Below are 27,638 nucleotides of genomic sequence, written 5' to 3'. Positions count from 1 at the left end.
TGTCTGTGTCTGTGTGTGTGTGTGTGTGTGTGTGTGTACACAGGGGAGTGAGGAGTAAAGGGTAATTATCATAGAATTCATCACAAAGCTTGCTGTTTCATTATAGTGAACAAATGCCTGCCTTTTATGTTCTTTCAAACTCTATAAGACTGAAAATTTAGCCAGTCAACAGAGATACTTCATTTCCCCCAAAAAAACACTCTGATGCCACTGCAGCAAATAACCATATTATTGTGACTTGTGTTCATGATTATAAAATAAACCCATAATCCATTACAGTAAGCAAAGCTTCCTTTAATTCGCTTTATGCAACATGAAGTGTGGAGTTTTGTTTACACCAAGGTCCAAACTGGTATCAAGAAAGATGGTCTATTTGTGTGTATGAGCCACTTATTAAACAGTCATCATTAAAAACTATATTATATAAATGTATAATTAAATGAATTTTATTAAAAACAATCATAATAACTCTAAACTTATAAATTCTCAGTTATTTTATATTTTACTTCTATGCTCTTGAGGTTATTTACATCTATTATAGCTGTATGATGCAAATTCTATGTAATGGCATGGTACTGTGCATTTCTTCCCAAGACTACATTCAGCACCATGTTGGTAGCTTAAAATTGGCCATGCTGGGAGTATTTACACCATAAAAATTGGAAAACACAACAAATCCAGCTCGATTTATTGCTTTTTCCCCACTCTTTTTTTCCAGGGAGTTAGCTGTTAAACATTTACCAGAACACGATTGGATTAGAACTATTTTCAAGTCCCAAGGCTTCAGGTTAACACAGATGAGACCTTTATTAAAAGCTACCAAACAAGGTTTTTGTATCCTGGTATTCTTGGCTTCAGAAAGGCTCTCCTATAACAAAAACATATTTGCTTTTGCTTAAACATATTTTCATTCAATAAACGTATATTTACCCATCTACCATGTGTAAGGCTCTGACACAGATGTAGAATTGAATTAGAAATGGTCCCTGATCTCAGAAAATTTATAGTCTCATTGAGAAGTTGAGATGTAAAAAGGTAAAAAATAATAAAATGGTAAATTGTAACTTTTAAATGATGACCCAGACACCATATGATATTATTAGACTTCAGAAAACAAGAACATTTCAGCTCCCAGAGAAGGGGTGAGATGTATTTACAGATAAGATCTGACAGTTGAAGGAAAGTATGAAGAATATTTTGGGTAGGAAGGAAGAGTTGCGGAAGCATAAGGGGTAAAAAAAAAAAATGCTACAAATGCTTTGGGGGACCGTGACCAGACCAACTAGAAGGAGGTCTGGTCTGTGTTATACAGAATATACAAGTCTATATAAGACACAATTACCTCCCACAGCTGTCTCTTATAAGAAATGTTTGCATTAGCGTTAAAGATACTGAAACTGGGAAAGTTTCCATATGATTTCCCTTGAGTGTACCAAATCCTTGGCAAATTTCAAATCTTCACATGGGAACACTTAGATGGGAGGGAAATCAGCTATAATACCTGTCAACCCACTGACTGCAAGGGTTAATGTAAAACCTATCACAGACCCGGTGGACATCTTCCCCTTCTCCATGTTCTTCCTAAAGCTGTGTACTCAGGCAAAAAGGGCCATATCTCATTTCTTCCCTTTGCTAGGAGGTCTGATTTAAGATTCCAAAGTAGAATCACATTCATAGGCACATTTGCAGGTGCCTGAGGGCTTGTGGTTCTATCCCCAAATCCATAAGTTCCAAGATACTCTGGTATAGTTGTGGGGAATTACAAGTGAATCCTAATCTACTCCTCTATAAAAACTGCTCTTGCTGCTGCTAATAAAACTTATTAGGAAAAAATCTATGTTTACATAGTACTTCACTGTGAATAAATCTTATTCTTCAAAATTATTCCATTTATTCTATTGCACAGTAGAGTAACTATGGTTAACAATAAGGTACTGGATATTACGAAATAGCCAGAAGAGAGGCTTTTGAATGTTCTCACCACAGAGAAATGATAAACGCATGGGTGATGGGTGATGCGTATGCTAACTATCCTGATTCAATCATTATACAACATATACATGTATACAAACAGTAAAAGTGTACCCCATAAGTACGTACAACTACAAAGTGTCAATTTAAAAGAAGTCCATAGAATGTTAAAACAAAAAAAAAAAGTAAAATAAATTGTCCCATTTAGCTTTCTAAGAGAGGCATGGCAAGTGCTCTTACCACGAACTTTTCAAATAAATATAAAAGCGATGTTAAGACAACATTGTGATGATACGGGTCTCAACGCTAGCTCAAAATCCAGCAATCTTGCCGCTACACCAGGGGTCTGCAAACTATGGCCGATGGGCCAAATCTGACCTGCCACTTACTTTTGCAATTAAAGTTAATTAAATTAAAATGTATTGGAACACAGCCACATGTATTCATTTATGTATTTGTCTAGAGTTACTTTCCTGCTACAAAGGCAGAGCTGAATAGTTTCAACAGAGATTATATGGCCCACGAAGATGAAAATATTTACCATCTGGGCCTTTACAGAACAAGTTTGCTGACTCTAAACTATATACCATTTTGCTTGTTGAATGGTCTTAAGTTCCCAGAAACAGAAGTATGTATTCTTTCAGTCCAGCATACAGCTGAACAATCTGTATGTACTGAGTATCGGAAAGGGATTCTCTAAACCCAGAGTACCACCATGGGATCCACGCCACCTACACATCAAGCTCTGACTGTCTAATCCCAGAGCGCCAACCATGACATGCATGCCACCAACACAAAACTCAGGGCAAAAAGGCTGTGGCTACAAGGTGCTTGACTAACTTCAGATTGGCCTGTGATTTCTATCGTTAACATTTTTGAGGTTCATAAGAAAATGAAGAAAAAGAACAGCCCAGAAAGGTAGAACTAAAGACTTAAAAGATTATATGAAAGCCTGAGGTAACGAAGCAAGTAGCTGACAGGACTAGAAATGGATTTTATGAGATTCTGGTCTCAGTTTGCTTCTTACATGGGCTTTTCTCAAATTTCTTTTCACTTTATCCTCTATTTCTTTACTTGATTGAAGACCAACTTCAGAGATATAAAATAACTGTGACATTTAACGTTTTTTTGCTATAGATCAAAAAGTTCCTGTGTGTGTGTGTGTCTGTGTGTGTGTGTGTGTGTGTGTGTGTGTACACAGGGGAGTGAGGAGTAAAGGGTAATTATCATAGAATTCATCACAAAGCTTGCTGTTTCATTATAGTGAACAAATGCCTGCCTTTTATGTTCTTTCAAACTCTATAAGACTGAAAATTTAGCCAATCAACAGAGATACTTCATTTCCCCCCAAAAAACACTGATGCCACTGCAGCAAATAACCAGATTATTGTGACTTGTGTTCATGATTATAAAATAAACCCATAATCCATTACAGTAAGCAAAGCTTCCTTTAATTCGCTTTATGCAACATGAAGTGTGGAGTTTTGTTTACACCAAGGTCCAAACTGGTATCAAGAAAGATGGTCTATTTGTGTGTTGTATAGTGAAAAAAGAGAGAGAGAAAAAAAATAATAAAGAAAGATGGCATTCGATGGCTGAGACGGAGACACCATGGCTGGGACACATGGCAGGAATTACATGGTGTAGAGTCAACATATGCGAACTGCTTCTGTCAGGAAGAAAGCCCACCAAGCCACAGGAAAGGGTCCCTGACTTCCTAAGAGAGCCAGACACAGGACTGTTGGGGATGAGTCTAACCCAGCGATATTTTCAGTCAGAACAATGGGCAGAGTCTGTATATACACACACACACACACACACACACGCACATATATATACATATACACATACATACTTCTAAAACATATGCCTATCTAGTCAGAGTGGGCCTCCATGCATCTTAACAGTGTTGATCCACTCTATTTCACACAAAGAGAAAACACGAAAGCAATAAAACCAAGTTCCCATGATATGGAGGCCACTTATACATACGAATTTCAATTTTAAGACCTAAGTTTGGTTTTTAAGCTTTAGGCTTGAGTTAGTCAAAGATCCTTTTAGCTTAAAAAAATCCATATTTAATAGATCAAAATTCACTACAAAGTAGAAAATCTAGCGTGGTTTTAATGTGGACATGGATATTTTCAGGTACTCTTTTACAGAGGGCATAAAATGACCTTTTATTAGTCAGGAATGAGCTCCTGAAGGGGACTTTAAATTTGGTGATAAAAAACGGAGGCGAATCTGAGGACAAGGACGCGGCGACGCTGCTTTGCCTGCAGAAGCAGGGCGGCGAGGTGTGGCCGATGCCACGGAGAAGGAAAGTGAGCAGTGAGGACTCCACATGTTAAACGGGTAAGAATAAAGTGTGTGGCAGTGGTGACGAATCAGAGAAATCGAATTGGCTGGGTAAAAATGTAAAGGGGCGTATACATAGCCTGAGGTAATCACTGGATTTAATGAGGGTGTAACGACGGGACATTGAGTCGTTCTCTTGTCAGGTGTAGCGAGGTGGTAGTGATTTATACCTATGTGAAGAATTAGGTAGGAAAAATAACCTTTGTGTAGAGTAAGAATGGGCCTAAAAGGAGGGAAGAGCTGCGGCAGAAAAGGCCTTACCCCCTGTGGATACTATTAATATAGTCCCTATCTCAGCAAATGCCATCTTTCTTGTCAACAAATTAAAAACCCTGGGCACCATCATAGACCCTGGCTTTCCACCCCCTGCCAGTCAGTGACCACGTGATTCTACAGCCTAACACCCTTCACACCTGCAATGCGCTGAATGTTTATGCATCCCTCCCCCAAATGTGTATGTTGAAATCCTAACCCCCAACGGGGTGCTATTAGGAAGCAGGACCTTTGGGGTGTGATTAGGTTATAAGGGTGGAACCCTCATAAATGAGATTAGTGCCCTTGTAAAAAAAAGACCCTAGAGAGATTCCTCATCCCTTCCACCAAGTGAGGCTTCAGTGGAAAGACAACTATGAATCAGAAAGTAGGCCCTCACCAGACAACCTGCCAGCGTTTTGATCCAGAACTTCCCAGCCTCCAGAACTGTGAGAAATAAGTTTCTGTTGTTTATAAGCCACCCAGTTTATGGGTACTTTGTTATAGTAGCTCAAACAGTCTAAGCCAATACCATTCTTCCATTTCCTACTGCCTTACTTCAGGATCTCATCTTGAGAAATCTTCTTTAGTGTGAAATATAACATATGATGAAATTTATAATATGAATGTACTTCTTAATAAATAATCATAAAGGATATGTATCCCTAAACTATATAGCTTCATTTTGCCTATGAATAAAATCATATTTTACATATTCTTTTGTCTTGCTTCTTTTAACATTATGTTTGTTAGATTCATCCAGGGTATGTACAACATGCAGTTCATTCATTTTCATTGCTATATAGGATGCCATTGTAGGTATATATGACAATGCATCTATTTCTGTCAATGACCTATGCCTCTATACCTCTGTTAATGCATTGTCCTCTATTTTGGGACATTCTCCCATCTTTCTAGATTCAACTTAAGCATCATCTCTTTTATGATATCTTTTAAAAATCATCTTTCCAGGTAGGATTGACCACTGTCTCCTGAGCTCCCCATGTGCCATGTACAAAAGTAGATCATGGCAGATACAACACTGATTTGTTAGTATGCCTGCTCCTCTCTAACAAACAATAAACTTGAGGGCAGCACTCAGCTTTTCTTCATATCTGCTGCTTCAGTGTCTTACACTGTGCTGTACGTTGAGTATACACACAGGATACTTGCTGGCTAAGTGCAAAGATTGTTAGACAACTTCCAAGCGTAATGTTCAAAACTTCAAAGAAACAAACTCATGTGATCTATAATAATGGACAGATTAAAAAGACGAACGTAGTATACTGGTCTGAGTATAGTAAGTCTGGATTTTAATATTCCCATAAAGCATTTGTCACAATAGGATTTGGGTCTTGGCACAAGTCCCCCACAGCTGATATCCTAAATCTCGATAGTACTCTTAAATGAGTACCAGCTTCAGTCTTCATTCTTTATTGACTGCCAACTCATACGACCACTTCCCTATTACTGGTAGACAAAGAGGCAAATGCTAAACAACCTTGCCAAGGAAAATACAGTGAAAATGAATTTATTAAGAGCATACCATTTTTCACCAGAGCACAATCTTCAAAGCAATATGCTACACTGTCATTATCTCATTACAGTAATTTCAAGACTTGCTCCTGTTAACTTATTAAAAAACATTTAAAATCATTTTCTTCTTTGCAAGCACAACAAACTATCTCATTACCCAAATAGGATCAGTGCCAAATGATATGGCAAGGGATGTGATAAAAGAAATGCACATATGCAGGAAAAAGAGTTCGGAGAAAGGCATGCACATAACAATATATAATACTAAACCACTTCTTGCCAAAGAGAAAGTGATTTCTCAAAATGTTGCCACTACGATGCCGCAACAGGGCTGAGCCACTATGCTTCTCAACCTTATTCTAAGTCCTCTAGAGGGAACAAATATCTTGTTAATTGACTTAAAATTTTTCTTGCATAATAGTTAGGTAGAGCATAAAGTAACCTCTATCCATTCTATATATGTGCCTCACATTATAAAACAATCCTATGTAAACATTTGGATGGAAACCTTTAAGTTAAAAACAACAAAAAAATCATTTCAAATACATAGTCTAAAGCAGAGGTTGGAAACTACACCGTGCAAGCCACATCTAGCTGCCAAATTTCTTTGTAAAGAAGGTTTTATTGAAATACAGCCGTGCTCATTCATTTACCTATTGTCTATGGTTGCTTTTATACGATGATGGCAACGTCATTTGAACAGAGACAATATGACTTCCATAGTTAAAAATATTTATTATCTGGCTTTTTACAGAAAAAGTTTTCTGACCCCTGGTCTACAGCCTTGCTACTCAGAGTAGGGTTCATGAACCTGCTGTATGAGCATTACCTGAGTGCTTGTTCAAAATGTAGAACATCAAGACTCAACCAGACTGGATCACAATATGTATTTTTAAAAGACCCCCTGGTGATGAACACGAATCTTAAAATGTTAGAAACACTGGTATAAAGAACAGTCTTAAAGAGAAATAAAACCTCCAAAAAAGGGGTGGGGTTATTACTAGACTCATAATATTTTATTATTAGACAATAAAGAAGAGGGCTGCTTGCAAACATTGTTATAAAGATGGAGAGAAAAAAGGAGGTAGATTGCAAATTATGGAAAGCATTAATATTGTATATGAAGGCGAGAAAGTTCTAGCATCAATTTTTGCCCCTAGAGAGTGTGGGATATGTACAAACTAATTTGGCCCAGATGGCTAGTTTTTGTCATAAAAACACCATTACTGCTGAAAGCTGGTCTAGGCCCTATATCACTCTCCCTAGTACAAAAACAACAGTAAATAAGAAAGAAATTTGATGATTTCAACCAAGTCCATTTGGTTGTCACATTCATTTCCTTCTTAAATACTCCATTTTCCCTGTGTAACAGGAAAATTGTTTTTCCAATAAGGCAAATGGGTTATGATTTGCTCCCTGAAAATAAACAAGTTATAAAATCCACTTTAAATCTCTATTTTATCATGTGTCATTTGTGCTCCATTTGTAACAGGCTGTATGCTGTCATCGTGGGTTTACTTTACCCAACACTGTAAGGATCTGACAGAGGTGACAGCATTTCCTCTTAAAGTCGCAAAGTCTGCTCTGTGATTGCTTCTATGTGTGATGTCTTTAAGTTTTCCAAGTCTCTGAGTTGGAAAGTCCCACCATATCCAAATTAAATACCTCCAAAGAGAAAAGAATAATATATAAAGAAGCATAAGACGCCTTTTTTGATCTTCCCTTCTAACCAATGGATAGTGAAATTTAGAATTGTGAAAACCACATTAGAATTAGAATCCTCACTGGAAAAACCGCTTCATGAGCTAGCAAAAAGATGTCAGGCAATAATCTGAGAGAGGAAGTTGCTCCTTTGATAATAATTTTGAGTTACTCAGAGATGATTACCTTCTGCCCCCAAATAGGTCCTGCTTTGAGTATGCTGGATTTAGCAGGTAGAAAATACATTCAAGAAAAAGGAAAAGCTCTTTGTTTAAGAGCTTTCAGGTTGGACTATCTTTGATTTCAGAGATGAAAAGCTGACTTTTGTTCCAGAAAATTTATACCTTTACCACCCCCTACTCTTCCGATTAAGTCTGACAAAGAAGCAATGTGACTGCTACTTTGTGGTCTTTTTTGGACCATCACCAAATGTTACAGCTAGCAGGAAATTCTGAAGAGGTCCGATAGCCTCTGTTGAGAGATGAGAAAACTGAGGTCCAGAGAGATTACGTGCACTGCCCAAAGTCAAGTCAAAAGTTCGTAGGAGATCACCAGGATGGACACTCCCAGAGGACAGTTCTTTTCTTTGAAATCCTTAGCATGGTGCCTGGCACACAGTAGGCATTCAGAAATTGTTTGTTCAACTGAATACAGATGCCTGAATTCTAGTCCAGAGTTTTTTCCATTGTGCTATGCTTATTCATGTTTAACAATGGATTAATCTCTCTTTTATCTTCCAAAAGAATCAGAAGTCACATTTCAAATTATGCTTTTACACAGGTATAATTAAATCTTTAAAGGGTGGGATGGCAAAGAAATTAGAGGCTAGAGTGTAACAGACATTTTACAACCTGCAGATGCCAGCGGCAGGCAGCTCCCACCCCACTCCGCCCCCACTACCCCCACAGTATAATGGAAATTATATTCCAGGGTGAATAATATAATTATCTAAATGAAACCAGGAAGGAAAAAAAAAAAAAGCATACAACATAAAAGGATTAGCTGCTCAAGGACTTGAGGTTGGGGGAGGCAGGAGGATGGATCCAGGCTGACAATTTCATAAAGTAGCCATCAATTATTTAAATCATTGTGATTTTTCAGACAGCATTCTGGGCAGCAAGAGAAAAAAAAATACTCTAAAATTTTGAAAACCATAAATTAGGAGAGAGATGCCTGTTACTTGGTTTTAGAGTGAAATGTGTTCTGCCTTTAGAGAAAGGAGCAAAAGGAAAGGCAAAGTCACCCCAAGTAGGAGGTGGCTGAAGATGTTACTTTTCTAGAAGTTCGGCAGAATGAAATATTTATTATAGTACAAGTGTTGGTGCTGTTAAAATCCAATATAAACAAACTATTCAGTATATCAAAGGTAACAGGTCGTAAATACTGCTGCAGGTGAATAGAAAGAATTAGGCCAGAAGGGGAGGGGTCTAGATTGACCAGACATCTAGCTCACCTTCTACAAGGCACTTAACATGTTGAACTTGACTCCAGTGATAAAATTCGATTAATTTCTAAGGTACCTTCTAGCCTTAAAATTCTATTGAAGTCTACTGTTTATATGACAGAGAATACCAAGGCTAGCCGGGGAAAATTCATAATGTAGGTTGACCGTACACAATCAGGCTTTTATTAAAAAGATTTATGACTTAGGATGTCCCATATACATGAAGTTTGGTCACACCATTGCCTGTCTGCTATGTTATATTAATATTTCCATCAAATAAGTAAACAAGTCTGTGCCGGTATATTTCAGACCCAATTCTTTTGGAAGTAGAATAATAAGGAAATAGAATTAAAATAAGCCTAACATTTTTGCTATTACTCGAAGTATTCGTATTTGCTAAGCTAGCACTAAAGCGATCGATTATTTCCACTCAGGCATAAGGTCTACAATTGGGTTAGTACTCGTGAGTGAATCCAGTCAATAGTTTCATAAGCCAGTTAGCTTGGTTTTCCCCAGATAAAGCTAGTTGAGAAAGAGTAAAAATAGCTCTTAATCTAGTCATTTATGATGATTTCTATAAAACTACTCCATAAAAAACCAGATATTATAAATATGTAATGACTCACATAAACATCTAACTAATGCATTTTAGACAAATATATGAACTATACCAAGATTTTTTAAAAAATACACTTATCCAGGGACTAATTAAAAACATTCACCAACTAAACTAAAACATAAATTATAATGTATCTCTGAATTTTTTTTGTTTTTCACCTAGAGATTTTTTCTTATTTATGTTCTATACATCAAAAAGCTTCTTCTGATCACTTGCTGCTTACAAATTTCTTGTCCTGCAGGCTGCTGGAGAAAGTTCTTTCTGCACTTATGCTTTGGCCCCTGTACTTATACTCCTTTCACCCTATTAGTTTCCTTTCAAATGAGGACTTGCTAATCTAATCAAGCCTCTGAGCTTGTGTTATTTTACTAATATGCAGGGGCACTGCACATTCAAGGAGTGTGTACATGGTACCATGTGTTCCATCTCCCAGGCATGTGTTCCTTCTCCCTTCTCTTGGTTTCATCTTCTTCACCACTGACTGGTGTATAAGTCAGGCTCCAACTGGCCCAGTTGACCCAGCCATCTAACACTCAAAAGTGTGCAAGCAGGGAGCAAGAGCCCTCTGAAAGGCCCCCTGGCCAAAGCCATCTCTTCCTAGGAGCTTAACACAAAAGCTTTTCTAGACAGAGGGAAGCTTAGCTCCTGACAAAGCAAGATTTCATCATTTCTCATTTGGTGAGCTCCTTTGGGTTTAGCTCCCATTATAAGAAATAGCCAGGGGAGGAACCACAAATCCCAGAATAAATTTACTTGTTGCTAGGTCCGAATGACTTGTTGAAATAATTAAATTTGCTCTTTTGTCTTATTAATTAATTCCAGGTTTCCAGATACCTAAACCTCCTGAAGTCTTCTTTTTCCTTCTCATGGGCAAGAGCTGATTGTTCTCCTTTACATTGATTTTTCTTTCCTACTAGTTAAGATGGAAGAAGAAAAATCAGGTGTTAAGTTGTACAGGAGTCTGTTGCTGGTGAGTTCCTACGACTATCTTTTTTCAGACAGAAGACTTTTGTGGCCCCTGATTCATGGTCTTTTCTATAGCTGTAGCAGCATGTTTTCAGTAAGTTAGTTTGGTTTTGTGTGTGTGCATATGTGTGTGTATATGTAAAGAAAGAGAGTGTTTTTCCTGGAAAGAAATGGTAAGTATTGTCTTTTTTAGAGTAGAACCTAACAGTAATTTAACTGTTTTACTTTCACCTTTTTCTTAGTGTAGATTCAACAGTTTACACATTATGTTCATACTTTATTAAAACATGTACTACTGTGATGTATTTGTTTATTTGCAAGTCTGCTCCCGCCACTACAACCCCATTGATTCCAACAACTTCGATATACAGGTTAAAACAAACAAAAAACACAACTGATTTGAAAGTGTATGTTCATACAAAAACTTACATGTAGATGTTTATAGCTTTATTCATAATCACTCTAAATGGAAGCGAGATGTCCTTCAACAGGTGAATGCATAAAAAAACTGTGTACCTCCGTATGATGGAATGTTATTCAGTGATTAAAAAAATGAGCTACCGAGTTATAAAAAGTCATGAAGGAATTTTATGCACATTGCTAAGTGTAAGAAGCCAGTCTGAGAAAGCTACGCACGGTATGATTCCCATGATATTAATTCTGGAGAAGGCAAAACTATAGAGATCATAAAAAGTCAGCGATTGCCAGAATCTTGGGGGGAGGGGGAAGTGTTGAATAGGTGACACACAGGGAATTCTCTAAGGTAGAAAAAGACATTCAGTATGATACCTTAATGTTAGACTCATGGCATTTTGCATTTATCGAAACCCATAGAACTTTAAAGCACAAAGAGCGAACATTAATGTATAAAAATTTTTAAAAAATCATTTAGGATATCACGGGATGATAGAATAGAATGCAGAATGGGACAAAACCATCTAACTGTACTGAAAATGTATAAAACAACCTCTCTGAAGGGGGTGGGGGAAAAGGTGCTGACCCAAGTAACTTTAAAAATGAGCACATTCTGTAAGACTAAAGGCAAAAGAGCACTGTATGCTAGTGGATAAAATTATCTCCACAAGGGTATGGGTTTACAATTCTGATACTGCTATACATGTGTACTGGAATTGAACAATTCTAGATGTGTATAGAAGAATTGATGTATACAATTAAGTCAATGACGGCAGATGGTAGGAGCCAGGTTTCTCACTGTTGGAGAACACATCACATCTAAGCAAAAAGCGGAGGCTAGAATGATCCATGTAGTAATGGATTAGGGTTGGAGATATCAGTATGAACTCATTTGTGGCTTGATGCAGATACAGATAGTTACATATAGAAATATTCACAGATGTGAATATATACAAGGGCTAGTATATACTGGTATATTTCCTTCTAATGTGAGAGGATCTTGATATTCAAGTAGCAAGAAGCATACCCAGTCCCCAGACCTTGGTTTCTAACACTATTCTCCAATCAAAGGGAAAAGGGTCCTTAGAAAAAGGGCTGACCCGAGGACTGGGGCAGGAAATACACAAGACGAGCCTAGAGCATCTTATAGTGCCAGAAAGTAAGGAAGTGCTTTAAAGAGCAAGTCACAATGATGAGGATATAGGAGATATAGGAGTCAACTAAAGGAGCTCCTGATGGCCAAAGCTGGAACAATTTGAGCAACAAAATAAATAAAGTAGTACTGGATCATAACCTAAAGTATAAAATAAAAATCCATCAGTCCGTATGACATAAATGATTGAATAAATATAAAAATGGGAGGGAAAAGACAAATCTCTCATGTAGAAGTATTTCAAATAATTTAGAGATACTCCATGCTCAAGGAAGTAGAGCATTACTCCCTGCTCTTTAAGTGTATGTGTCGTGTAAAGTGACTTCCTTCCAAAGAGTACACTATAGAAAGGGGAAAAAGTAACTTCGTAGTGGAAAAAACCCAACAAACACTGCCTCAGGTAAGTAATCGAGGTTGACATCAATGATAGCATGTACCCCTGATGTGACAAAAGCATCACTTTACCTCCGCGATCTTCCTCCCCAAAACACATAATCCTAGTAAAATCATTAGAAAAACATCAGACAAATCCATATTGCAGGACATTCTACAGCATACTTAACCAGGACTCCTTAATACTGTCAAGGTCATCAAAAAAAAAGGAAAAGTGAGAAAACTGTTACATCCAAGATAGCCGTGCAGGGGTGGGGGACCTGTGGCCTCAAGGCCACATGTGGGCCTCTAGATCCCCAAGTGCAGCCCCTCCACCAAATCCAAACTTCTTTTATTAAAAGGATTTGTTCTGTAAAATTTGGATTCAGCCAAAAGGCCACACTCAAGGGCCCAGAAGGCCACATGTGGCCCCAAGGCTGCGGGTTCCCCACCTGGTAGAGATAAAACAACTAAATGTAATGTGGTATCCTGGATGTGATCCTGGAAGAAAAAGGGCATTTGGTAAACAAACAAGGCAATATGAAGAAAGTATGGACTTTAGTTAATAATAAGGTATTGATATTAGTTAATATTAACAAATACACCACACAAATATAGGAATAAGATAGTAATAATAGGAAAACTAGGTGTGGGATATATGGAAACTTTCTGTACTATCTTTGCAACTTTTCTGTAAATCTAAAACTTTTCTGAAATGAAAAGTTTATTACAAAACAAATATTTAATGCTACTTTCCTTGGCAAACAACATAGGTTCCCTTTTATACACCCTATCCCTAACCATGTAAGCCAGAGGCTACACTGTAATATAGTTTTGGCAATTTCCATTTTATTCCTTAAACAAATGAGTGCCTACTGTGTGTCAAAGATCTCCTTTGGCTCTAAAGCAAAATTTTGAAAGAATAAAAGAAGAGATTCTAGAGGCAAGAAATTAACTGACAATCCAGCCCTCTCTCTGCTCAGGCAGGCTGCTCACTCCGGTAAAACTTTGGAAGCTATGGGCAAACATAGCAAGCAAGGTCACCAGAGCACTTCTGCAAGTGCCTGATAGGCAGCCTTGACCTTGAAATGACCAAGGGGACAACAAATTCAGAAATGCTCTGTGGAATAAAAAGGAAGAAGCAATTAAATTCCTGCAGCTGCAATGGGGCAAAGAGAAGCAGTGTGTGTGCATTGAGGAGAGGTAGAGAATGGCTCTCATTTAAGTACAGTTATCTGACTTTGACTTTGTAGCTATTTGCAAGTGAATACTCAGGGCATTCTGGACTCCACAGATATGACCATCCATCATGGGAATAGCTGTAACTATAGAGGGGGAAAAAAGAAGATAAAAATGAGGAAGAAAAAAAAGGGAAACTAGAAGCCTAGATGGATCTTTTTTTCTCCTCAAAGGACTCTATTTTCTACATGCACAATCCAAAGAGGACATAATGACATAGATAACCTGTTAATGAGCTACCATGTGCTGCCTTTTCCCCAAAGCAGGACTTTAACTGACAGAGCTCCTGTGTGTCTACAAAGCCAATCAATGAGAACTGTACGGCTGAATCTTTAAACAAATATGAACGTGCTGCAGCCAAATGGCTGCTCCTGAGGACACGGAGATGACGACAAACCCATCCAGTCATGGCCTTTGAGGGCTCAGGAAGGACAATCTGATGGAGATTAATGAGTACAATATTTATCCCAGAAAGTTAGACTGTTAGGATGGCTTGGCCCATTATGACGATCAATCAAAAGAATGACTTAAAACGCTGAGCTCAGCAAAACGCTGGGTCTCACCAAACCTCAGGCAGCCATGAGGTCATTAGCCAGAGCTTTGGTCTGGAGAGAAACTCATAGGAAACCACCTGTCTCCCTCTCAGAGCTGCATCCCTGCCTTTGCTGGTCTCCGTGAGCCCAGGCTTTCTGCCCTCTAATCCCGTCTGGGAACTGCCACAGCCCACTGTTCATAGAAGTGCATCCATTTGAGTATATCCCTTCTCTGAAACCTTTCGCCATCCTGTCTCTCTTCCCACTTCAAAAGGAAACTGTGTGCTCAAAGTTTGAAACCCTCATGATAGAGTTTTATGCACCCCGTTACCCTTACTTCTCACTCCACATTCATTTCTTCATTTATCTAGACTGCTCCATCTCATGAACACATGGCAGTCAGTTTGATCTTTTGTGTCCTTGCTTCTGTTGTGTCCCCTGTTTGGGTTGCTTTCTCCATTTCTACACACCCTACAATGCTCCAGGACCCACTAAGTTGCCTAAGTTCTGTCTTGAATTCTCCAGTCCTAATTGTCTTTCTCCTCAGTTCTTACACTGAAAAAATCTAAATGATCACATTCTTCTAAATGCTCAATTATAAACTGTCCTCTACTGTTCTTGGATTCATGGGTGGGAGAAATTCTGGTTCCTTAATTAACTGATCGCTTCTAAATTTGTGAGAAGAAAGAATCTTGCTTTATATTTATTCTGTATCTCTACATCGCCTTGTCTAGTGATAGCACGAAGCAGGTGTTTAACAAATAAATATTAATCGCTCAGTTGTATTAGAATTTCACCAGTGGAAACTACTGCACTGTGTCACGTTACTCTTATTAAAGGAGATGTATCAGATTTTTACCAGCCCAGCTTCGAGTGTCTAGGCTAAGATTAAGCACGTGCAAGTTTTTGGGTAGGACAGGATCCTTGAAAAGCACTAAGAAAAACAGCTGCTTTATTTCAACAGTTAATCTTAAAGGGCCATTAAACTTCCAAGCCAAGATAGTCTTGCATCTCTCTCTTCATTTTCTCGCTAGAACATCTCTAAACCGGAGCTGCAACATCCAGACAGGGCAAAAATTACTTAGGATAAGAACCTCGAAAATTCTCCAAGTACAGCAGTTCTCAGTCTACACTCATCTGGCTCCTACTGGTAATCTTGCCTGATCAGCAATTGTGCTGCTCCCAAGAATGATAACTATCATTTGCTTGGGCTGTCGAGCCAGCCTTTTCTCTCTTCCCAGTATCTTTTAATGGGATGCCCTTCCTTTTCTCTAACATTTAAGGAAAAGAAATAAATCCGAAGATGCCTTTGTTAGCAAGTAACGTCAAATATATTTCAGGCAAAGGCAGCTCTCTTAAGATCTGAGTGACAGACTGTTAATGTATTTGGGTCCCTGTCAGCAGATCTGTCATAAGTCATTACCTTCTCTCCTGCTTATCCACCAAGGAGTGGGCTGAGGCAAGATCAAAATGGACAGCAGCCAATCAACGTCTCAAAATGCTTACCCCAATGAGCCTTAGTTGTCTAGGAGACAAATAAGACGGCCATCAATGAGCCTATCTTTACTCATGATAGAAAGTAAACTCAGAGTCCTAGTTTAAAGCCCAGTGCTTAGCCCTATATTGATGTCATTCTGAAACAGCCTTGTGCTCACACAAGTTTCTTAGCCCCAAGAAAAGCTGGTAAACCAATGTCACTAACTGTAATTACTTTCTCATTCAGCAGTCCCTTGTGACTCCTCTACCCATGTGGATAAAGCCTTCCAGCTTGTTCTTTTAAAACTGACCTCATAAACCAGATGTAATAGATGAATTCTTTCAAAGTTGCATCTAAATTAAAATCAGTTCCAAATACATTACAAGAGATGATGGATTGTTGGAGAAAGTATTCGGAATAATGACTGACCTCAAAAATCAAAGATTTTTGAAATCATTAAGGATCCTTATAAAACTTATAAGGTTGGTTGCAGATGATTTTCTGCAGACAAAAGAAAAAATAATATTTGTTTTTAGCCCCTCCGATATTATTCCAAAAGCCTAGCTGGCTATACTACATAGAAGCTAGTTTAAATATAGTTAGATAATTTTTTTTCTCCCATTGCTTTGCAGAAAGCTACTTATAGAAGTCTGGTTAACCAAGAAAAACCAGCCAGATGGAGAAGATCCTATTTCTTTTTCATTCAGAGATAAGACAATAAGTTAAAGATATTTATAAAAATTCAAGCTGATCATATATAATGGGCCTCTTCTGTCTGTACATAAAAATCATCTCTCATTTCATAGTCTTCTTCATCAACAGTTATAAGGATAAGTTCCTTTGTAATATTGTATCAATAAAAGCGCTACTTATAGATTAATCACAAACATGAGCTGGTCAATTTTTGAAGGAAACATTTGGATGAGTACTTTCAGAAAATGAACACTCTTTTAAAGTAACTACTCTTTCACTTAATGTATCTCTCTGTATGTTCAGATTTTCTAAGTAAGATATTACAATCCTGTGAACAGCACTATGGTAAGGTGCTCAGGGAATGACTGGGAATTCATCTCTGGGATGGCTGAAGAGGAATTAACATACAAGTTGGGGTATGCTATCAAGCAAATATAGGAAAGTTAACTGCAGAATCTGGCTGGTGAGTATGTGGGTGTTCACTGGATAGTTTTTCCAGCTCTTACGTATGTTAAAAATATCTTTATGATAAACTATTAGAATGAAATATTACCAGATTCTTATACTGGTTTTCTAATCATGTATTAGATGATTAGAAACAAATTGTTGGAAAGGATTAGTGGAGGCTTTCATTTAATAGAAAACACTTTTTATTTCTATAGGTTTTTTTTTTTTAATTATAGCACCATTCCCTTAATGTTAATGGATTTTTCTGAATGGAACAACCATGTGGACATGTAGACCAATAGTAATAATTGTTATGAAACATCCAGTATGTAAAGCACTTCATAAACCCCTGCTGAACACATGATCCCACTGTACTTTTTACCCTAGTCTTCTGAAGTAGTTTCAGCAAGTAGCATTCTCGCATTATAGATGAGGGAAGGAAAGCTCAGGGAAAGTAAGAGGCTTGGACTTGTCTAAGGTCATCAAGCTGATAATTATGAAGACCAAAATCATGTTTTACATGCTTTTCCCACCATATCATGATGAAATTTAGCAGTTTCATTACTTTCAAAAATGGCTATGATGAGTCACAACAAAAATTCTACAAAAATTAAAATGTGTTAAACCAGTAATAGAATTAATACAAAGTAATGCAACATGATAAAATCATCTGAAAACACAGATGAATGTTATAAGATCCCGAAAATCCCCATGAGTAATGAAAGATTTAATTTGCTCAGTTGTCTTGAAAGTGAACAGGTGTGTTTTGAAAGCCATGATGACAATCTAAACAATCAAACACAAGAACAAAGGCATCTTCTACTCCGTCTTCCTGGATAAAGTCTAACGTAGCCACAGGTAGTTGGTTATTTGAGATCCGTTCTTGACATGAAGAGGTGAAACAACACTGTTACTGAATAAATAAGCGTAAAATTCAAAGAAAATCAAAACCACGAGAGGTGAATTAGTCTTTCTTTAGGAATAGGTGAACACTGAAGAATCAGATTAGATCCCAAGGAATCTTGGTTCTAAGACTTATTTTAGCACCGTGAGACCATTAGCACTATCTTTCAGAGCTTACAGGGAGAAAAAAATCAATTGATCAGCTCTCTTTTCAACTTAATGATTTTCATGATGACTTCCAGCAGACCTTAAATGGGACTAATCTATTTACACTAATAAAAGCTGAATCTATTCTGCACCAGAGACTGGAACGGCAACAACTGGCCGTGATGCAAATACCGCTCAAATGCAACATTCTTCATATTAACGTAATTTGACATGATGAAAACAATATGCTACTGCTTCTGGCAGCACATCCTTAGGAAACCAGAAGACATTACTGGCAGTGCCTTAGCTTGGATGGGGGAATAATAGGTTTGAGCATCAGTATAATTTTTTTTTAACAAATTACTATACTGTAAGCAGCTGTGTCCACCAACCTTGAGTGAGGCCTAACTAGAGTCCCAGCAATCACTCAGTCTACCAAAAACTTTTGTTTTGAACCTTGTTGACATCTAGAATTTAAGCCATCCTGGGCCTACTGCCTTAACAGCAATACTTCTACCCTGCTTCCTGCCAGAGAGTCTTCAAGGAGAATACAGCAAATTGAATATATTGCATTCTGTATAACTTGCTTCTAGTTACTAGCTGTAGTGGATTCAATAGTGTGCCCCCCATTCAAATTCTACATGAAACTTCAGAATGTGACCTTACTTGGAAATAGGATCCTTCCAGATGTAATTAAGGTAAGGAGTGAGATGAGATCATATTGGATTAGGATGGACTCCAAATCTAATGAAAGTATCCTTATGAGAGCCAAAAAAGAACAAATGGAGACACAGGGGAGAAGGCATAGGATAGAGGCAGAGATTGGAGTTACGCTGCCAGAACCGGGAAACACCGGGAGCCACCAAATGCTGGAGGAAGCAATGAGGGGTCCTCCTCTAGAGACTTTGGAGGGAATGTGGCTCCTGGCCTCTAGCAGTGTGAGAGAATAAACTTCTGTTGTTTTAAGCCGCCAAGTTTGGGGCAATTTGTCATGGCAGCCTTAGGAAACTAATCCACTAGCTTTAATGGTCACAGACACTGCACGCCGCTTCTGCTGCCCATCAATGATTGGCTGAGTAACTCCAGGAAAAGGAGAAAAGAGGTGAAACAGTATCACTTCCTGCTGTCACACCAGGGTAGTGGAGGGCAGGAAAGAGAAGTTACTAGGTGTGTGCTAGAGTAGAAAGCACAGGAGGCGGGTCAACAGCACGTTGGTGATGAGAAGGAGGTGGCAGGGTTGAGGAGCACAGTCAGCAGAGGTCAAAGAGCAGGGAAGGCGAGAGTTAAGGAGCAGGCAGGTAACACATGAGAGCCGTCAATGCAGAGATCCACACACGTGTGACACAGGGCAGGAAGGAGAGGGTGTGTTTTACACTCACTATTCCATGTAACCATTAGTGTTCCTATGACATACATTTTATTATTCCCATTTTATAGAGGAAGAAATAGGTACAGAGAGGGTAAGCAATTTGGGCATGGTCACAAAGCTATCAAATGAAATGGCTGGGATTGAAATCCATTTCTATCTGATTCCAAGGCTCATGTACAAGGGTTGGTTCAAAGTATCCAACAGAGCACTATGTTATAAACCTGACTGAATTGAAGAGTGCCTCAACCACAATTTTTGATGGACTGTCTCTCAGGGCAGTAACTGATACTGTGGCGTGAGAGACCCAGGCCAGAGGCACTAATCTGGCTGCATGCTGGGATCAACTGGGCATCGTGAAAAACACTGGCCCCAGGCAGGCCCCGCTCCTGACCAACTGATGGGATCTGTGCAGTGGTATCTTAGGAAGCCCCTGGATGATTCTAAAGGTAGCCTTGCTGAAAACCACTGCTCTAAGCCCACAGCTGGCAGGGGAGGAGACTGTGAGGCATCTGCAGTAGCCATTTCACTTCTCAGAATGTGCTCTGACAAACACTGGGGCAGAGAGGAAAATGAAAATATGCTTTAAATGTTTCAAGATTGTCTAAAATTTATACTTGCACAGCTTATGTTTGTTCCTCCAACGATGCGGGAATTCAGGTCTGAGCACTAGGAAAGCCGCCTCTGTTTCACGTCGCCCTCCATGAGCCAGAAAATGTAAGCTCATCCTACATTTGAAAGGAACTTTCCAAAACCCAGCACTGTGCTAGACGAGGAAGCAGCTTCTGCTGCTGCTGCTGCTGCTGCAAATATTGTCTTTACAATTTCTGGCCTGTAGGAAACAATGCTAGATACTTTTTTTTTTTTAAGTGACTACTATTGTTCACCAAAAAGCCAAGAGTCCAGAACATTAGATCCCATTTCCTAACTGGAAGCTGGGCAGGATGATGTTGTGTTAAGGGAATGCTTCTTACACGTTAGTGTGTGTCAAAATCACTGGAAGGCTGCTTAGAACAAAGATCCCAGGGTGGAGTGAGGCTCAGGAATGTGCATTTTTCACAAGCTCCCAGGTGAGGGTGATGCTCCCAGTCCCCAGGCCACGCTGTGTGTTGCACTGGTGTCAGGCAATGCTTTACAAACTCTACTGTGTATACAAACCACCTGGTGATGCTGTACAAATGCAGATTCTGATTGAGAGATCTGAGCTCTTGTCCACAGACTGTTCTCCAAGTAGCAAGGGTATAGGATATTCCACTGGGGGTAGGGGGAGAAACTCTGCTAGTACCATTGTTTACATAGATAGTTGCCCATACGTCAGTTTGATAGGCAAGGGATAAAAACCTTAAGTATGCATCCCCTCACTTTTTTTTTAGATGGAGCAGCAAAGAAGAAATCAGTTAAATGATATCCCCAAATCAATGACAAACTAGAGAACTGAACTGAGTCAGCTCAGTCTGTTTCCTCATGTTTGAGGAGCGAACAGTTTGCAGACTTTGGGAGACATGTCAGGCATGAAAGAGTATCCACTTCAATCGGCTATTTCCAAAACCCCATGTCTAGGATGCCAGACGTGAAATTCCAAAACTCCATGTCCAGAATCTAACTCAGGAGAAATGAGAAATTTTTCCTAAGAGATTTCTTTAGTTTGAATCAACATGCTTTACCTTGCAATGGGGGGAAGCCACTTTGCAGAAAAAGTGATGGTAACAGAAAGAGCAGAGATGGAGGACCATGCTGTGTATCCAATCCAGCCTTAACACTGGGAGCATAAGAGGCACAAGAACTGTGACACTTTAATTTAGTCAAGAATCCCTAAATTCAAGATCATGCATCTTATACTGTGGGTGGAAACCATACACACACGTCCTTGTCCTAACGAAGCCATCATTCATTCCTTCATTTTCATTGGCTCATTCATCCATCCATTTATTAAGTATTGAGTGCCTCCTCTGTGGCAGACGTGTTCTAGGAGCTGGGGACTTAAGAGAGAACCAACTGCAACAAATATCCAAGCTGCTCCATCAGTTGGAAAGCACTTTAGGCGCTGAGGCAGAGGAGACGGTTCTATGCTTTTCTTCTCTGTGAAGCAGTACAGAGGAGTGAGGGGTTTAAAGCAGTGCTTCTCTGACTGTGGCAAGAGCCTGGTTTATTCCCCCCAGTTTGTGGCAGATTGATGCTTTTATAAAATACAATAAAAATGAATCACTAGAAAGAAAGAAATTTTAAAACTCACAAAGATATACAAAACACAAGTCTCAATTTTTTCTTATTAGATCCAAAACAATGTCAGTTGTCTAAAAATATCAATTGCTAAAAAAAAATACAGTGGCTACACGATCACTCACAAATTCCCTATGTCTCAGGGAAGACTGGTACCAAATAGTGTGCGGACAAGCGTAATCCTCAGACTCCACTTCGCGTAGAACTGGTTTAGAGCAGATGACAGGGTTACATCGCCTGGGTTTGAATTACGGTTCTACTACTTGCCAGCTGTGTGACTGTGGGCAAGATATTTAATTTCATGGTTTCTCAGTTTCCTCACCATAATAAGAACACCGCTCCACAGAGTTGCTGCCATACATTTAAAGCACTTGCACGTCAGTGCATATAAAGCACCCAGAATAGTGTCTGACTCATAGCAAATGCTACCAAGTGTTAGCTGCTGTCATCACGACTACCTGCTATTGTGACTGCTGTCATCACTATTATTACTTCTACTATTACTACTAATACTACTCTGCTGTATCATTTTGGGCCAACACTAATACGGCTGTTTCACGTATAAAATGGTGCTTGTACTCTTTTCCTTCCTGTTCACTTCCTTCCTTCCCTCCTGCAGAACCTGTGTCTAGGAAGTAAAATCACTGATGTGAACGCATGTTAGCACCCACAGGAATGCTCCCTCACAACCCGAGAGTCTCCACTGCCCAGATGCCATTTTGGAGAGACAAGGACAGAGTGTCCCCGGCTTCTCTTCACAGGGCTCCCAGGCACTGTGTCTGCCCATCAGCAAACAAACGGGAGCGGCACCGAGACAGCTGTCCTTCCACCCTTCCTGGGGGACCTGCTGGGCTGATGCTGTATGACACTGGGTGCTGCCTCAGGGGGAAGGCACATGCTCTCTTCCACTCTGCGACCAAACCACAGTGTGGCAGAGGGAATCACTTCTAAGGACATTTTTAAACTTCCTGCAATTGAATACTTAATCCACATGCATCTTTCACACACACATATATTTCCTCTAAGCTCCTTTAACATTTGTTTTTGAGAATTATTTTGTACTTTTTCTTCAGATTAACCACCTATCATTAGCTGGGAATAAAAATATCAAGGAGAAACAGAAACGTGTTTAAGAAACAATGAAACTCGAGCATGGCAGATTGTTAGAAAACACTTTACAATCATTATAAAGCAAGAGAATTTTTCAAGATGGGGAAAAATAACCATCTCCTCCTTTGCTTTTTAAACCTCTAAACTCTGAGAATATTAAACAAATGTATTGATATGGTCTAACTAATTTGCATTTTCATAAAATAAAATTTTTATGAAAAAATGAGAGGACAACAAAATAACCAAAAACCAAAGCAAGCGTTTAAGCTCTGAAAGCAAATTTGCAGCTTAATAGCTTGAATGGCCTTGGTGTCAAGATTTACTCACTTCTATATAATTACTGAATCTTGACAAGGTCAAAGAGAGAAAAGGTAGAAGTGAAGTCCTTACCTAGCCTTGGAATGGAGTAAATGATTTAAAGGACAAGAGGCATAGTAACATGTACAAAATGGCAGGTGACGAGGTTGGGAGGATCTGGCAGGCACAGAGACGGACTGGCCAGAGATGTCATTTAGCTGGTAGTATATGGCCCTGATGTGGCCCAGACTGTAGTCAACCAGTTATGAGTTTTAATGTGTCTTTGTTACTCAAGCTGAAAATTATCACTTCAAATAAGCCAGCGTCTTTAGTTCACAGATCCACTCTGTAGTGCACTGTTGCCTTTTTTTTCCATTTTAAAGTCAGTACACTAAGCATTTTAAAGTTGCTCTATATACCATATAGAGAATGGAGAATAGCCAGGAAAGGGGACCTACTTAGGTAGGGCAGTCAGAAAAAGCCTCTCAGTGGAGGTGACATTTGAAGTGAGACTCAGAGAGGAGAAGATCCCAGCCACACACACAGCCAGTGGAAAAGGAATCCAGCAGAAGGAATAGTGAGCACACGTCTTTACCATTCCCTGCCTTTGCAGCCCATACTCAAGTACCGATCCCTCCCCAGGAGCATCTCTAACACAGACCCAGGCCCTTCGCATGAACATCTTCCTGGGTGTGATGCCTCTATCCTATGTCCTCGATATCAAAAGAGTTCGCTCCTTAAAGAAAGAATACTTATAACTAGGACACTTCCCTGCAAAAGGTCCAGCACTTCTGTTAATTTTAATGTACAGAGGAGGAAAAATCAAGGAAGACATATATAAAGGCAGGTGTAAGAGCAGGTGACTGAAGCAAATATAGCTCCCTTCCATTTACACAACTTCTTTTTGAAAAGCACAAGCCTTCCACACTTTGAATACCCTCACAGCATACAACTTACATAAAAATGTGCTATTGTGGCTGGGCACAGTGGCTCATGCCTATTATCTTAGCATTTTGGGAGGCTGAGGCAGGAGGATCACTTGAGGCTGGGAGTTTGAGACCAGCCTAGGCAACATAGCAAGACCCCATCATTACAAAAATAAAAAAAAATCAGCCAGGTGTGGTGGTGCGCACCTGTAGTCCCAGCTACTCAGGAGGTTGAGGTAGGAAGATCACTGGAGCCCATGAATTTGAGGTTATAGTGAGCTATGATGATACCCTGCACCCTAGTCTGGGCAACAGGGCCAGACCCTGCCTTGAAAAAAAAAAAAGTGCTATTATGTCAATCTTTCCCTTAAATGAAGAAACACTGGAAGAATTTGATCACAATGTAATAATAGCTAATGTATACCTATAATTTAAACTCATACTATTTTTTTTAGTTTTATATTTACCTCCAAATCACTAGCCAAAATGTATATAAAATATATACCTCCAGCCTATTAATCAAAAATATCTACTGACAGATTATTTTACTCTTTCTGTTGCCCAGAAACCATTTTGTTATAGTCAAAGTAAAATTTTCAATATTAACAAGATCATCACTGGAATTAAATGATCTGACTTTTAAAAGCCAGTTTCCAGGTTCAAATTCACTGTGAGCTAGCCAAGGTATGTACAGCATGTCTGCCCTCAAATGGTACAGAGAGTTTCCTGCTGGTAATTGAGGTTAAGCAGAATAACTTCCTTCCTGTTAATCCTTCATACTCTGGGATGCCTTCACCAACGGAAAAAAATTCCTTTCAAGGACAAATTCCAGGCATAATAATGAGGAGTGGCTTGCATGTTAATGAGGCTCTCCATCTCCCACGTCCAAAGCTCACCATTTTTTTTCTTAAAGATCTTAAGGAACTCCCATTATCCAACTACATTAGACCAAAATTTCCCTAGTGCCTGTTAAATTTATTTCCTCTTGTTTTCTCCCTGATGTACATGGAAACAGATGGCAATTCTTCTTCTTCTTTTTTTAATTTATGGCTCTTGCCAAGTCAATGACAATTGCTGATAAAAACAGTAAGCTCAAAGTGTGTGATTACCTGTAGGAGAGGCCGCTGCACCCCCAGCACCTTCATGGTGTCTGCATTAGCTAGAATCTTCAAGGGGTCAGATGTTTTAGTGACTCCTTCAATCTCCTTGTTGATCTCAGCCAAGACCTGGTTGAGGAAGATGTTTTTGATGTACATGGTGAGAAACTCTCGAAGAGGGCACTGTTTGGCTGGGCCAAGTCCTAGGGCATGCTCAATCTCTTGAATAAATCTGGAAGACAAACAGTAAGAAAGGCATTAAATATACCAGAAAAATAGTTAGATAAGTATAACACAACAGATAGGAGTATCTCTAGGCTTTGGCTATTTCCAGGAAGAGGGCAGGTCCCACTCTCTTATTCATCTATATATGATTTTTACTTTTTTCAAAATATGTTATTTGGAATGAAGGCTACTCTTTAAAATTCCTGATGCTATATGAGTTTGGAGGTTAAGAAAGGGATGGGATAGGAGTTGGAGGACAAAGGAGAACTTCAACCTTACTTATAATGATTTCCTTTATTGAAAATGTTTAAAACATACATAACAGAATGTTAAAAACTGTAAAATCTCAGAGATGAGTACACAGATGTGTGTTCTATTATTCTTGGTAATTTTCTATATAGGCATCCCATGCTTTGTGTGGCTTGATATGCACAGATTTAAGTTACCACAGTTTAGTTAAATAACATCAGTCCCCCAGTAACATGGTTTAAATTCCATAGTACCACAGTATACCAACCACAGTAAATTAACCATGAGTAATTGCAGAACGTACAAACTTTGCCGTTAGGTCTTCAGAAAAAAACTATATAAATGACTGATGCACAAGCATCATGATCAGTGACCAATCACATCACTTCTTCCAAAGTCTACTGGTGATTGGTCACTGCACATTGCTATTCAGTTCATGTACAGGCAGCAAGGCATGGAGCTGTGATGCCTCCCTGTCTCCTGGTGATAAACCCATGTGACATTTTATTAAAATGGGTAATTAAAAGTAGGAATTGGCCAACAAAGATAAAAGTACAACCAAAAAAAAAAAAAAAACACTAAAAGTGATAACACTGGAAGTGAAATTTGAATTGAATATAAATGGAGTTACAGAAGAAATCGCTGTCCATGGGAACATTGGTGCTGCTGCCACTGGAGAGGCAGATGCAGCCAGGGCGAGGGCCACACCCACGAGGAAAGTGGCCGTGATGAAAGAGATGGAGAGGGATGGCCCGCCAGGGGAAGTGATGCTGGCAAAATATGTCACATTTAAGGAACTCTTGGAGATATTTCATAACATTGAAAAAACAAAGGATAAATGCTGGCAGCTGATCCCAACTTAGAAGGAGTATGATGGTTTGACGGTTTGCCAAGGCCCAGAAAAGATGCTTGCTGTGTATTATAAAGCACGCAAGAAGGAGGTGGCCAGCACTCTTCAAACTACTCTTGATAAGATTTTAACAAAGAAATAAAATACTTTAATTCTCAATGTTTCTAATGTTACAGGGTACTAAATGCATAGGAGTTATCTTATTTTTCATTTCTGTATACATTTGTAAATAACAGGAAGAGACCTTTTAATGTTTTGACAATTTTTAAAAGTCATAGAACTGTTATTATTCTCATTGAGTAAGCTTGTTGGGCATGGTTTCAGCTCTCACGGTCATTTTTACAGTTCCAGAGTGCTATGGAAAGCAAGCCTTGTACTTTAAATTTGTCTCAAAAATGAAGAGGAGGAAAGTGAAATGAAATGAAATAAAATAAAGACAAAAGATCAATAACTGGGAAGATATAGTTGCAACTTATATCACAGATGATGGGTAGAAATCAAGTAGAAAAAAAAATCTAAACAACTTAGTACAAAAATGATGAAAGGTTGTGAAAAGACTGTTAACAGTGAAAGAAATACAATGGCCATTAAATATTAGAAAAAACTCTTAACTTCATTCATAATAAGAAAAACACAAAGTAAACTATACTGAAATACCAATTTTTGCACCCATGGCCAAATTCAAAAAGTTTGAAAACACACTCTGTTGGCGTAAGTGTGGGGAAAGAGGCATTCTTGTATATTATTGACGGAAGTGAAAAAAATGGTTCAACCCTTATGAAGGGCAAGTTGGTACTAGCATTCAAAATTACAAATGTATTTCCCTTTGACCCAGAAATCCCACTTCTGGAAAATTCTTCTGACAGCTATATCTGAATATGGATGAGATGATCTCTATGTACAGTATATAGATCATTATAGCATTGTTTCTATGGCAAAGACTGGAAACAACCCAAAGTCCATAAATTAGAGAATAAACTGTGGTGTATCTACAGTTTTTACTGGAATACCATGCAGCTCCCCCCAAATGTGGAAGCTTTTGATGGATTAATGTGAAAAGACCTCCAGGATAT

At 38.8% G+C, this 27,638-nt stretch overlaps 1 protein-coding gene across 1 annotated transcript in view; it reads right to left on the bottom strand.

Annotated features, from left to right (window-relative positions):
- Positions 1-27,638, bottom strand: part of EXOC4 (exocyst complex component 4) — a 1,030,122-nt gene that overhangs the window by 281,008 nt on the left and 721,476 nt on the right. The window contains exon 9 of the mRNA XM_012650605.1: positions 25,254-25,473. Within this exon, the coding sequence (XP_012506059.1) occupies positions 25,254-25,473 (220 nt within the window). The remainder of the gene's footprint in view (positions 1-25,253; positions 25,474-27,638) is intronic.

Source organism: Propithecus coquereli, unplaced genomic scaffold (genome assembly GCF_000956105.1).
Source record: "Propithecus coquereli isolate 6110/MARCELLA unplaced genomic scaffold, Pcoq_1.0 Scaffold335, whole genome shotgun sequence".
Classification (NCBI taxonomy): Eukaryota; Metazoa; Chordata; class Mammalia; order Primates; family Indriidae; genus Propithecus; species Propithecus coquereli.
The sequence above is the reverse complement of the archived record's forward strand: the minus strand, read 5'-3'. Positions and strand labels throughout refer to the sequence as shown.